General features: G+C 43.9%; 1 protein-coding gene across 1 annotated transcript in view; it reads right to left on the reverse strand.

Moving 5' to 3' along the window:
- The window catches only part of Fras1 (Fraser extracellular matrix complex subunit 1), a 406,016-nt gene that overhangs the window by 48,208 nt on the left and 344,543 nt on the right, over window positions 1-13,265 (reverse strand). The window contains exons 51-58 of the mRNA XM_010628378.1: window positions 11,557-11,670; window positions 9,800-9,950; window positions 8,609-8,768; window positions 7,263-7,437; window positions 4,774-5,020; window positions 3,213-3,557; window positions 1,588-1,748; window positions 1,164-1,311 (exon numbers count right to left, since the gene is read on the reverse strand). Of these exons, the coding sequence (XP_010626680.1) occupies window positions 1,164-1,311; window positions 1,588-1,748; window positions 3,213-3,557; window positions 4,774-5,020; window positions 7,263-7,437; window positions 8,609-8,768; window positions 9,800-9,950; window positions 11,557-11,670 (1,501 nt within the window). The remainder of the gene's footprint in view (window positions 1-1,163; window positions 1,312-1,587; window positions 1,749-3,212; window positions 3,558-4,773; window positions 5,021-7,262; window positions 7,438-8,608; window positions 8,769-9,799; window positions 9,951-11,556; window positions 11,671-13,265) is intronic.

Below are 13,265 nucleotides of genomic sequence, written 5' to 3' on the forward strand. Positions count from 1 at the left end.
CACACACATGCACACACACCTGTACACACACACACACACACACACACACACACACACACACACACACACACAGGTAAAATGGTTATTTCCCATAGGGTGACATCAGGGATTAGGAGATAAGGGTACAGAAAGATTGAATTATCACAGAATATTTTTTCGCCATTTGTATTTTTTACTATTATATAGATGACATGAATTACTTAGGGACTGAATAAAAACATTTAAGATTATCCCACTGGACTACCTGTTCCTCTTGGGATTTTTAGCTATTAAGCTCTGTGGCCAGCCGCTGGGAGTGCTGCTGAGAATCCCCTTGCCTCAGGTGGGAAATGGGGCTCCATCTAAACCTGGATCTGGGTAGAATGTATTCGAAAGTTCTGAAAATTATAGTTTCAATCCACTCTTCTCAAGTGCCCTTTCCTGTTCATCCTCAATATCTTAAGTCACATTTTCAACAGCGCCTGATACTTTGTTCCTATACCCAGCTCTGTTCATTCCTGCATCTCATCTTTAGTGCTGCCAATATTAGTTCCCTAAAACAAAACTCACACCACTCCCCGGCTTGGAAGCATCCATGGCTCCCCTTTGCTTACAAAGTCTTTTGGCTGGAACATAAGGTCCCCTAGGCCCTGGCTCCAACCTGTCATTTCAATTCTTCATTTATCTCCTTCCATGCTCAAAGCAAAAGTAAGCATTCTGTTGTTTTCCAGATATGCAGCTTTCAATGTTTTACATTTTGTATATATCTTTGCATTTGAAATATATTTCACTTACTATTAGCTAAACTCCTATCACACCTGAATATTTTGCTTGATACCACTTCCCTTTCGGAATCTATAATTACCCAACACATAGTTACGGTTCAGTTTCCTTAGCTCCCACAGCACTAGACATACAGAAACACTAGCTCATTTCTCATAATATACTCTAGTTTTTCTGTTTAAGGGTCTTATCCTCCAACCAGACAATGAACTTCAATGCTTATATCTCTGCCTGGCAGAATTTCATTGCCATGAACGGCTGCCCCCATACATGCACATGCATGGATGTGCAAAGACATGTATTTGTTAAATGAAAATATGAGTCACAATGTCCTATGCACAGAAATTACAGAAAAACAGAAGCAGATTTTGAATTGTGAGCTGACAGCCTTACTCTCTTACCATCTTGGAATGTATCATTAATTGCAATGACAGCCTGGGAAGGTTTGGACAGTTCGGCCCCTTGTGCTGAGCTGAGGAAAACCACAAATGTTTCCAATCCTTCAATGACTGGATACTGAGTGTCATCCAAGATGGTCATGGTGCAGTACTGCAGAAGAAATCAAAGCAAACTTTACAGACGGCCACACTTTCAAAAAACACTTGCTTCAGGGAGATGAGGACAAAGGTGGCAACTTATCTTTCTTTGAGATTCCCTCCTAAATTTGTTCTCTCCTTTGTAGGTTTATGTTTTATAGAAAGTAAAGATAGTACTATGGTAGGGGCATTTCAGAGTCCACCAGAGAGCTAGGAAAGCAGACTTAAGATGACACTACTAGAGACATCCAGACTCACAACTCTGGTACTTTGACTGCTGTCAGCTCACCTGCTCAGTGACACCTGGCCCAAATTCCACCTTCCTAGAGCTGGGAACATAGTCGACTCCTGGAGTAGCAGAAGCTGGGTCAGAGGGCCGAGTTGCACACCAGACAGATGTGAAAGTAGAAAGGTCTGTACCGTGGCGAATGACTGGAATCTTCACCATGCCTGGTAAGAATGATAGAGACTTGCATGGCCAGGAAATCAGTGGAGTTTTCAGAACACCATTCTCACTGCAGTAGTAGCAGTGTCACCCCAGCCAGTTTATCTAGTCCAACTTAAGGGAGGCTCCCGAACCTCTCTCATGGCTAAGAGGTGTCACTGGGCCTCTTTTCCCTGACACCGAGACCAAGAGGAGATCTAGAGCAGGGCCTCAAGTGGGTGGTCCTGGAGAGACAGCCCTTAGGGGAGCACTACCCTAACAATGCACAGGAGGGGAGAGGTGCCCACTGAGAAACAGCTCAAGTGCTTTAGAAGAAACTGGGAGATGAAATTTTCAGTTGGAAAATAATCAATGAGCAGCTAAAGACGACAGAGCCTGATTAAATGTTTCAGCTGGGTTGATTTTCCTATTTCATCCAAGTGATACACGCATCATTACCTAAACCATATACAACATGCTTTCTGCTTATCTTAGGAATGAAGCTCACCTTCTGGTCTACTGTGACAACATACTTTGTACAATTTGAAAGATATTTTGCTATTTTCACAACCAAGGTCAGAGGAAAACTGACACAGAACCAGCACTGATGTCCACATTCTTACAGCCTGGACAATGGGAGGTGATGGGCAGGCATGGCTAGGTGTGCAGGCTCTGGAGAGGGAAGTATGGTGTAGCAAAGACAGGATTCTAAGGCAGCGCCGACACTATGTAAGCTGCTTAATCTTTGGTCATTTATTTAAACTGGTGCATCTTCATTTGCTCTTCTGTGAAATTTTGTGTCTTCCACAGAAGATACAGTAAGAGCACACGGAACACAGGGCATGGTGCCTGAGATCCAGTATGCACTCAAAATACTAGTTCCCAATATACCTTAGAATCCCTTCTAAGAGGTGAAAGGCCTTGATCTGGCTTAGATCAACTAACACTCAGCACAGCCAGTGTCCTCTCTGTCAGCAGCTTGCAGAGATTTTGAGACCCTGGGGTAGCAACAAGAGGGAAGGAGCCTGGGCTCTCACATACTGTATGGGACATTTGTCCATCGACTGCTTTGGGCTAATATCTAAATGAGACAAGTTCCACTGGTTACATCTCCGAGACTTTGGAGCTTATTTGTTTCAGCAGCTGGCAAGACATTAAAATAACTCATCTCCATTCTCAACGGATCACAACCCTCTCCTTCACAAGCCAAAATGCCAAGCACCATGTCTTCCCTTAGACACCAAAGGTCAGCCAGTGCAGTTCTAAGTCTGACCTCTCTCTGCTATGAAAAACCAGGTTAAGAGAAGTGTATTTCACTCCCTCCTATTCTTGGTCTTGATGCCTGGTAATAAAAAATGCCTTGGGCCAACAACGGTGTCACAGAGGAATGGTATTTTCATTGTCTTAGGGATATGCTCAAACAGAAGAAAACTGATCAAGGAAGGGATCAGGGACATGGACAATGCATCGGCAGAGACGCTGGGCATTACCTGCATCCTCACTGACAGTGAAAGCTGTATTGCCCAGGGAGACAGTGGAGGCATCATTGGGACCACTGATGAGGACTCTGGCTGTCGCCACCCTTCCAATGCGGGCATTGTCAGAAGCGTCAGTCAGGGCAATCTCAAACTCCTCCTCCTCTTCATATTCACTGTCATCAATAAGCATGACATCACAGGTAGACATGGTGACTCCAGGCCCGAATATCACACGACTCTCAGCAGACATCCCTCTCGATTTAAAATCAGAGCCTGACTCTAAAGCGTAGAGGCTGCTTCCCATAGCTGATTTAGGGACTGTGTAGCAAAGTGCAGATACGATGCTGCTTGAATCTCCTGAAAAACAAACAGCAAGAAATGCACAGCATGTGAATGAGACACTGAATTCAAATTTTGAATCTCTGCTAATTTAATGAGCCTGGTTCCTTCTGACACATTCTATTACTATGTCTCTTCAAGCTCTTGACAGGAAACCTTCCTGAGCTGCAGTTTCTTTTAAGTCTGTGGTATAAACCACTCAGGAATTTAATATACCCCAGATACTTCCTCCAGATAACTTCAAATGGATTTCCTCTTCTGTGAATTTTGTGCTCTGTTAATTCACAAAACTCATTGCCCACCGTGGAAGACCACAGCGGGTAGAAAGATAAGAGACACACCTGGCACTTTAAGGAGTAAAGTAATCATGTCCTGAAGGAAGTGCCAGGAGTATAGTTCACTGCCTTTCTGAATAAACTTCTGCACTTTAATTCCCTTGAAGAAACAAGATTGTTTAAAAAAAAGACAAAACAAAATAAAACTTGCCTCCGTACAAATGACTTTACTTATTAGTGTTGCCATGCCCCTGATGACAACCTGCCCTGGGCCTGGTGTGGTAGCCCACAGCAATCAATGGGCTTGCTTGTTTGCCAAGTAGTATTGCCCAGGGTTTGTGTAATCCAGTGTTTGTTATACTAGTACTCTGTCAGCAGATTCAATAAAGAAACCTGACATCGTCATTTACGGTCATGTGGATTGGAGTAGGGATTTCATTTCTATGAGTTTTAAAGTCTCAATATTACAAAATAATAAATCTACAATATCTTTGTTTTGATTTGCCATGTCTCAGGAATTTTTCCTTTATTACTCACACGCAGCTTATTTTCATTTGAGTTCTAAATATGATACAGGGAAATATATGACAGGGCAATCTTGTAGTACATTTTCTGTCTTCTAAGAACTGAGGTAACTTCCCTCCTTGCCCAACGTTACTAAATATTTTATGGATTGGGTGATTGATTAAGAACACTGAGTTAATGAATAATTTGCAAGGCTAACTATAACCAGTCTTCTTGTCCAATGTGAGAGTGAATGGAGCTCTATGAGAGGTCTTCTGACAGTACTCACTTTTGGACACTATCATCATTAGAGTTGTTTTGTGGATTGAGTCAATAAATATAAAATATATATATATGAGTTTAGTTAATATAATATAAGAGCACTTGGTACATAAAAGGGACTCCATGAATATTAGCTATTATTATAGCTCCTTGTCACTTTTGGCACAACAGACCTTTTCTTTCAATAGGTGCAAAGAGAAAACCAGCACTCTCGTTGACCCGGTATGTCTTCTTCTCAAACTCTAAAGTGGGTTCATCCTCAGTGTCACTGATAATGACCTTCGCCTGGGTGAACTCCCCTAACAGGGCATATGCTGGCATGCTGAGCTGCACAGTGAAACTTTCAATGTTCTCAAACACATCATCATCGTTTATGATGATGGTGCAGGACTTGGTGTCTTCTCGTTCATCAAACTGCACCTGTCAGAAAGGAAACAACAAGAGTTAAAGTGTGTGTCAGTGTCCCCTGCCTCGGTTTCCTGGAGCACTATATGAAAAGAGCATAGTGGGTAAAGAACTAACTGAAATAGCTGATTCTTCTATTCCTGACTCCCTATTGTGCTGCCTGGGACACCTGTTCTTCACATGTGTATGGGAGCTGATTTATTGTATAGGGACACAAAGGGCAGAGATGGCTCCTCCTCCCATTTGATGACTGTAGAAAAACATGTCACAATTATTCATGTCCTGTTTTATCAACTCACCTGGGATGGCAAAATTAATCATTAGATGACTTGAGTGCCTTTCTAGTTAGTCAGGTTTAGCCAGAAAGATCTCTGACCTTGGAGTATGACGTTCTAGTCTTAAGTTCTGCTTCTCTTACTCCCAGCTGGGTAGTTATGAAGTGTTACACACATCAGATTCTTTACCAGCTAAATAAAAGCAACTCTCCTGCTTTTCATATTTATTGGGAGGACTGAAAAAATCATGTATATATATATATATATATGTATATATATATACACACATTGAAAGTACTAAAATATTTTAAAATGTTAAAGTGTAAGATATCATTATTATGACCATGTCACTTATATAATTACATTGGACTATATCTCATTGCACTGAGTAATGGAGTTTAAATTCAAGGAAAGTTAAATCCTTCGGCATTAAAATGGGCTACAGAACTGCAACATGAATGAAGTTAGCCCGATACAATATAAATTATTTTATATCAGGAAGGATTTGGGCTGTACTTTGTGTAAACTGAGACATCTGACACAGGGGTTAAAAAAAAAAAAAGTCATACACCTTCAGGGCCACACAAATCTGAAAAACATAAACTTAATCAAATAAGAAATTACTAGTATATACAGCATCTAGTCAGCTAATCAAAGTATGCGCTTATTAGCCTCAGTATTTCAACATGCCTCCATGAAAATGACCTAACAGATCTCGATTTAAGATTTAGAGGCACCACATTAGCCCTTTGTCTGTCTTTGCTTGAGAAACACAAGAACAGGCTCTGTCTAATCCTTTTGGTAGAAGACTTTTTAGCTCATCTGTTCTTTCCTAATTTCTCACTTAAATTGGACATAAGATGCCTTAACCTGGTCCTGCTGATTCCTGAACTGAATTAAAGGACACAGCCCACTTTCTTTTCTAGAAATTTGTATTGCCGCCGGGTGTGGTGGCGCACACCTGTAATCCCGGCACTCGGGAGGCTGAAGCAGGAAGATCGCTGTGAGTTCGAGACCAGCCTGGGCTACATAGTGAGTTCCAGGTCAGTCTCAACTACATAGTGAGACCCTGTCTCAAAAAAAAAAACCCAAAAAACAAAAAACAAAAATACCCCCCAAAAAGCAACACCCCCCCAAAAAAATAAATTTGTATTGCCAAATAAATGATGAAATTACTTTGAATAAATACCTGTTAAGTGCCAGGCATTGTGTCCTACATTAAAAAAATGACAAATATAGGGTACCTTCCCTTCAAGCAGTCAATTCTTTCTCCTTTCTCTCCTGTACTTTCACTGTCCCCGCCCCGCTCTGGGTGCCCAGAGCCTCGCTCATCCACAGTAAGCACACTCTCTCTGCTGAGCTGCACCTGGCCTCCTCACTCCTCTCCTTCCTTACTCTCTGTCCATTAATTATTGTGGTTCGGCCTGTTTCTAAGGCAATTTATGCTCTGCATATCCAAGGCCTTCTTAGCAAGGGGCACCACCCGCATGTCCCCTTCTGTCCCACTATCTAGCCCACTCTAACCCTATCACTTCTTACCTGTCAAACCCATCTGCTTCCCTCCAACTTCACTTTTCTCATGGAAGCCCAAGCCCCCACCACTGCCCACCCAACTTAGTCGAAGAGCTTCCCAATGGGTCTCCTTGCCTGTTCTCTTCCCCGCCTCCAGTGAGGAAGGGGAAGGAAGAAGAGGGGAGAGGACAGAGAGACCCCAGAGTGGGAAGCCCTGGAGGCCCCTACTTGTCATAAAGCCAAGGGTAAAGACCCAGAAGCTGGACAACAACATGAGTTGTGGCAGCAGCACTTTGATGTGGACAGAGATTGTGAAAAAGAAGCACTACAAGAGGGAACACAGGAAAGTTCCTCAGGGAAGGATGCTCATAAGGAAGGAGAAGGAAGGTGCCGCAAATGCCTGCAGGCGCATCTCAGACCTTGCTGGAGCCTGCTGGGGACCCAGAATCTGAGGCCCCCGCCCCATGCACCTGGCCAGCGTACTCCACGTAGTCCTGCTGTCCAGGGTGCACGTCGACCCCAGGGCCAGAGCTGGAGCTGGCAGTGCCCTGCTCGGTGTGACACAGCACGATGGCATACTGGTTCAGGTTCCCAGTCCTCTGCACAGTCACGCTCACAGACCCTGCCTTCTCACTGACGTTGTAGCTGAAAGCACATAAAAAGGCAGCCTCTGAAAAATCTGCCCCACAGCTGCTTGTTCAGCACCCATCTCCCCTTTTCGGTTACTGGTGTCAGGTACTTCAGGGCAGAGGAATTTGGTTCCTTAAGGAAGCCCTGTAAAATGAGGGAGTGTTCATCTGATATGGTCACAGCAACAAGTGGACAGGGATGCAGAATGTCATCTGCCCAACTGGAAGAGTTGAGAGTCAAACAGAAGGTGGATGAGGAACAGTACCCAGGAGCCGAGGGCCTCAGGTCTCGGAACATGGAAAAATTGCTATTTCTCCCTAGTGTGTCCAGGTAATAAGAACTGGTCAGTGGGTTCTCAGGTTACAGAGCTGCTCAGAAGGGTACTAATGACTTAGGTGGGCAGGGACTGCACCAGACCTGCAGGAAGTACATGAGGGAGGGCGGACAGCAGCAAAGGTAAGAATATGAATTTGGGGTAGGTAACACAGTTAGACAAATGGAATTTTATGACAACAGAGGAGAAATGGGAGGGGCAAAGCTTATGCTTATGGATTTGTATTGCTTTTGCCAAGCAGGAGGCCAACTCTTGTGCTCTTAACTCAGAATAAATGTTAGGTATGGAAAAGCCAGGATAGGAGGTCGAGGGCTGGGCTTTGTTTCCCGTCACTGAGGACAGCTGTGTGACCTAGGTTTGTGTGCCAGGGCTGTGAGGGTGTAGACAAAATGCCTGCAAGGTCAGACCTTATTGCCAGCTTTGAGATCTTCCATACCACTTAGTCTATTAAATGTTACAGGGTTGTTCAAGAAAAGGGATGAGTTTTACTGAATTTATTTAATTTTGGAGGAGATACATCTAAGAGGCAAATCAACAAAGAGCAAAATATTACATATGTTAAAGGTGTGTGGGCAAGTTAGTTAATCTTCTGTTGCTATGGCTCTGCTCTGTGGGGTCAAGAAGAAAATTCATCTCACAATCGCATACTTTCAAGAAAATAAAATGATGGACTTGCATGTCAAGTACCCAGCCAGTGCCTTGGATATAGTGTATTCAACAAGTATGTCATGCAATTACTATTTTTATTATTGTTATCATCACCACCACCATCAACTGCTGACTGAGCTTCCCCAGAGTGCTTCCCTGATCTCCTTTGCTTCTCAAGAATGAAAAGTCTAAAAACACTTGTACCTGGTGTATTTAAAGCTGAGGATGGACCACTGTATATGGAAGGCATTGTCACTGACCACATTGGGTTTACTGTCTTTCACCAGAAACTGAAAACTGTCCATCACCTCGTGGATCTTCTCCTCATGCAACACATAATGAATCAGCCCCAAGTTCACATCCTCTAGAAGAAAAACAAAACAAAAACTCACTGTGAGTTCACTGCGAATTAACCTGGAGATGTAAAAACAGCCTCCAGGAGTCTCACACCAGCACATCTGGTTTATTCTTCTAATGGGTTATAGGCAGAATTTATTTTCACAAGTACAAAAAATACAGTAGTCTTAAAAGAAATGTTTCTTCCAGGTTTTAAAACAAAATATTGCCACTGTGCAACAAAAGGTCTGTCTTCTTTATATACAGAAAGCAGCCCTCGCTGTAAAATGAGAATCCTAGATCCTTGACAGAAAGCACTTCAGCAAATGTCTGTGGAATGCTGAAGGTCTAATTCGGGAATCACAGAAGGTCTATTGTGTGTGGAGCCTCATACCCAGCCTTAACTCCTTCTCAAGAAGGTTCTTTGGAAGGGAAGTGCTATTAAGAAAATCGGGTTGGATTAAAACAACCTATACACAAAGCACAGCTAAAAAGGTGCCAGGAGAGAACACACCATGGAGGAATGGGAAACAGAAAAGGGAAAATGGAGCAGGGATTTTTAGAGGCAGTGTTGTAGTGAGTGCTCCCAATTTGGTCCACCCTCAAAGGAGACCAGAAGAGTGTAACAAACACGAGGAACTAAATACAAAATGGACTGCTTTATGTGATTCAAACAGGAGAATCTTCCTGTTATACAACCTGTATGTGTTGACTTTAATTTCTAGGCTGAAGTTATTTTAAAACACTACAATCTGTAGAGAACAAAAAATAAAACCACACGGGATCACCAATTGTTCAGTCTGGTTGTTTTCTCTCCAGAAAACCCGGCCCAAACCTAAAGGTAGGAAGCATGGTAGAGATGAATTTGTCTGCCAAATTTCAGAGCAAAAGGGGGAAAATCAGCAGAAGTCAAATTGACAAGGTGGACAACTGAACATTAAAAGGTCTGTTTGCAAACAGGTGACGTGGACAGTAGTGGGAAGTGACTGTAAGAACGATGGCTGGGGCAGGGAGAACAACAGCGAAAGTTTCCATTTCTAAGCCCTCCTGGGTCCCTACCCTGGGTGAACGAGGCAGCAGCATGGCCTGGTTGCAGCTTGTTCTCCACGTGGCCATGCTTAGGGCCCGACGTGATCTCATAGACCAGCTGCGGGTCATCCGTGTCTGGGTCCATGGTCAGCAGTTCCTTCTTGGTGATCAGGTTGGTTGCCTGGAATAGAAACCCATTAAATTTAATTCCTGATGTGGGAATTAAAGCAGGAACAAGACCCTCTGAGTCAGATTTAATTCAGTTCAACAGTGATTTACCGAGTGCATTTACTGCACAGAAAACTCTGTCAAGACTGGAGAGGAGATGAGGATAGAAACTTCCCAGCCTCTGCTTGTGAGCTGTCTGCACTTTACTGGGAAAGAAAGACTGGTGAGCAAGGTCACTGTGGCATTAGTGATCAGAGACACATAAAAACAGTGCTACAGAGCTTTTGGGAGGGAGACAGATGAACTCCATCTGCAGGAGAGGAAAGAGGCTTGTGGTTTGAGTTTGGCCTTGAAAGAAGGCTGGAACTTGAAAGAATGACACAATACTGAGAAGATGTCTCTTTCCTACCTTTTAGGAGTCACCTGCAAGGCTTGAAACTGAGCAGGATAGTTTGTTCATTTGTTCATTCATTCATTCAATATGTAGTAAGAGCAAAATTCTGAGAAAAGTGAGGGGGTGATCAACAGTAGTAAATGTCAGTAGGTTGAGTAAGACAAGAGCAGAGAGATAACTTTGGAATTCAGCAAAGCACAGGAGACTGGAAAATCATTAAGAGTTAGTGCAGTAGGGCAGTCATGGGAGGTGGAATCCCAACTGGGCAGGGAAAGAATCATTCTGAATTCTAAAAATTAAATAGGGCATAGGAAGAAATTGCACTAATTCTCTTTCAATTATTTTATGAAACCTGAGCAGCTTAGTGGGAAGCTTCAGCCTAACAGCTACAGACAACCAATTGATCAGCTTCATGGAGACAGAAAGAGCCACGTCCTAGGGGGACACCACCCACCAATGGAGAAGCCGGTTCTAAGCTGAAATGAAGAACTGTGCCTGTCCTTGGGTATGCTTGACAATTTAGTGCTTGATGTGCTACTAGGTGAAAATTATGATGTGAATCTTAAAATGACCAAATTGAGAATGAGGAGATAGAGAAAAAAATTTATAAAGTAGAATCCCTTCAAGGATTTTTGTCTACAAAGATGGGTCCTTCTCCCCCACTGAGGACAGGTACTATGTTTTTTGAAATCCATCTCCTTCTCCCATTAGCAAAGTTGCAGCTGAGCTGCTCCCTGCTCAGCCAGAGACACTATTTCCCAGCCACACATGGGCCATATGACCAATTTTTTTGTCACTAGACAATGAGTGTAAGAGATGTGCCCAACTTCTGTATCACTTGCTTAAAAGAAGTCCCTTGCCCTCTGCCTCTCAGTTTTTCTCTTTTCTAGGGCTGGAGTATTGAAGACTTTCTGGAAAAAATTTGATCACGTACTTAACAGCAACCACCTAGTGATGGCAGAACAATAAGATGGGATTTTCAAAGAAACAGTGTGGGCCCTCAAGTGAGGACGTTATAGTCTGGGGCTGGGAATGTTTATGTAGTTTTGGCAGTGGAAATCTGTCCTGCATAATCTTAACCAAGACACAATACTAAGCACAGTCAATGAACCTGGCAATTTTAGGAAACTCAGCTCACTTAGGGAGTGGTGAACACGAGATGAAGTCAGGAGACACGGACACCAATAAAGACTCGGCCCCTGCGGGCATGTGGGCCAGGCCTTACCTTGCCGTCCATGTACTCCAGCCACTGGAGCCCCAGGTTGGTGACAATTGTAGGGGTGCCGTCGTCTACTGGGAGGATGTCCATTCGGAACTGCTGAGGTGCTGCCGTTGTAATCTGTCCAGGGGGCCAAAAAGGAGCCGTTATCACTAGCAGATGCATGCCCAGCACCTCCAAAGCTCAAACCCCTATAGTCCGGGGATGTTTCAGAGACGGAGAGTGGGCAACACCTGAGGCACTTCCTACCCTTTATTATGAGAGGCCCGCGGCCTCAGGGAGATTGCTGACTGACAAGACGAGAACCCCATGGGAAGAAAAGCAGGAAAAAGAGGTGCCTTTATGGGACTTCCAAGTGCTATGGAAGCCACTCATCAGGTACCACCAGTCTTCTTTTCATTGCAGTAGTTGAGGTTCTGGGGACAGAACCCACGTCCTCTCAAGTACTAGGCACCTGCTGTACCCCTGAGCTGTACCCCTAGCTACTATGCCTTCAGGAACTGAAGCCAACACTGCCCTAAGATGAAATAATACACAGTGTGTCTTCCTTTCAATAATGTTTCTTAAAATTTTCAGGAAGGCCTGATGAGGTAGGATTGTGTCAGGCATGAAAAGAGGTTTCTGAGGGAAGAATTTTCTTTTTTTCTTTCCTTTTCCTGTTTTTGTTCTTGTGGTTTGTCTTGAGGGAAAGCAATCTCTACAAGGATCACGGGAGGCCAAAGAATAAAAGAACTTATGGGAACAAGGAGAGAAAATATACAGTTACAATCATACACACACACACACATACACAACCACACAGGATACACACTTGAGTGTGATTCAGCTCCTTGTAGTTTCTGAGGGCAGCAGATACTGACTTTTCAATCTGCTACACTCTGCCTTCTAAATAATTTCTACTTCAAAATGGCATAGTCCCTTAGAAGCCCTACTATGAGACTTTGTGTTTATGAGAAGGACAGCCCTCTCGCTGATACATCCCGAAATCTTCTTCATTCTCTTGAAAGTCAAAGTAACTGGAAAGCAACTACAGTGCAAGACAAAAAAACTAGAAGTGATGGGCAGGCCAGGCAGTACTGCGGCAGACACCAGCATGGCAGGGAAATCCCAGGAGCCACTCACAGAGGCACCAGCCAGCTGAGGATGACCTATTTATCTCTCAAGGACACGGTGGGATCTGCTTTGAGGAGAATAATCATTCATCCCCAGCATAACAAAGGGGCCCTGTGGGACTCACAGGGGGCCCTTTTGTGATCCTGGTGGTGTGGTTGGGTGTAAGCAAGCTGCTCACTAACGTGCCCCCACTGAGTCAGCACAGCAGCTTGGGGAGTGGGGGTGCCCCCAACCCACCCCACACAGGAGGCTCAGTCATTCCCAGGAGAGGTCTAGGGCCCTGTAGGAGACCCTGGAAAGGATGAAGGCACGAGTATAAATGGTGGGGAAGAAGTAGAAGGAAATCTTATGTTTCTTTTGGACATGTGCTGGACAGGAAGAAGTAATTCTTCCAGGCAGTAAAGCTTGACAGTTGCATGACCTCAAGAGAAATTTATCTTACCAGCCACGCAGGCTGGACTTAAAATGCTGCTGTTGATTACAGCTAGGATTAACCAATGTTTTCCATGTTCCAGGGAAGGGCCTAAGTGCCTTATGCACCCCAGGAGCATAGGTACCAACCCCATTTTACAGATAGGGAAGCTGAGGCTTACAAAGACATT

This window comes from Fukomys damarensis, unplaced genomic scaffold, assembly GCF_012274545.1.
Source record: "Fukomys damarensis isolate Sample0158 unplaced genomic scaffold, DMR_v1.0_HiC HiC_scaffold_32, whole genome shotgun sequence".
NCBI classification, from domain to species: Eukaryota; Metazoa; Chordata; class Mammalia; order Rodentia; family Bathyergidae; genus Fukomys; species Fukomys damarensis.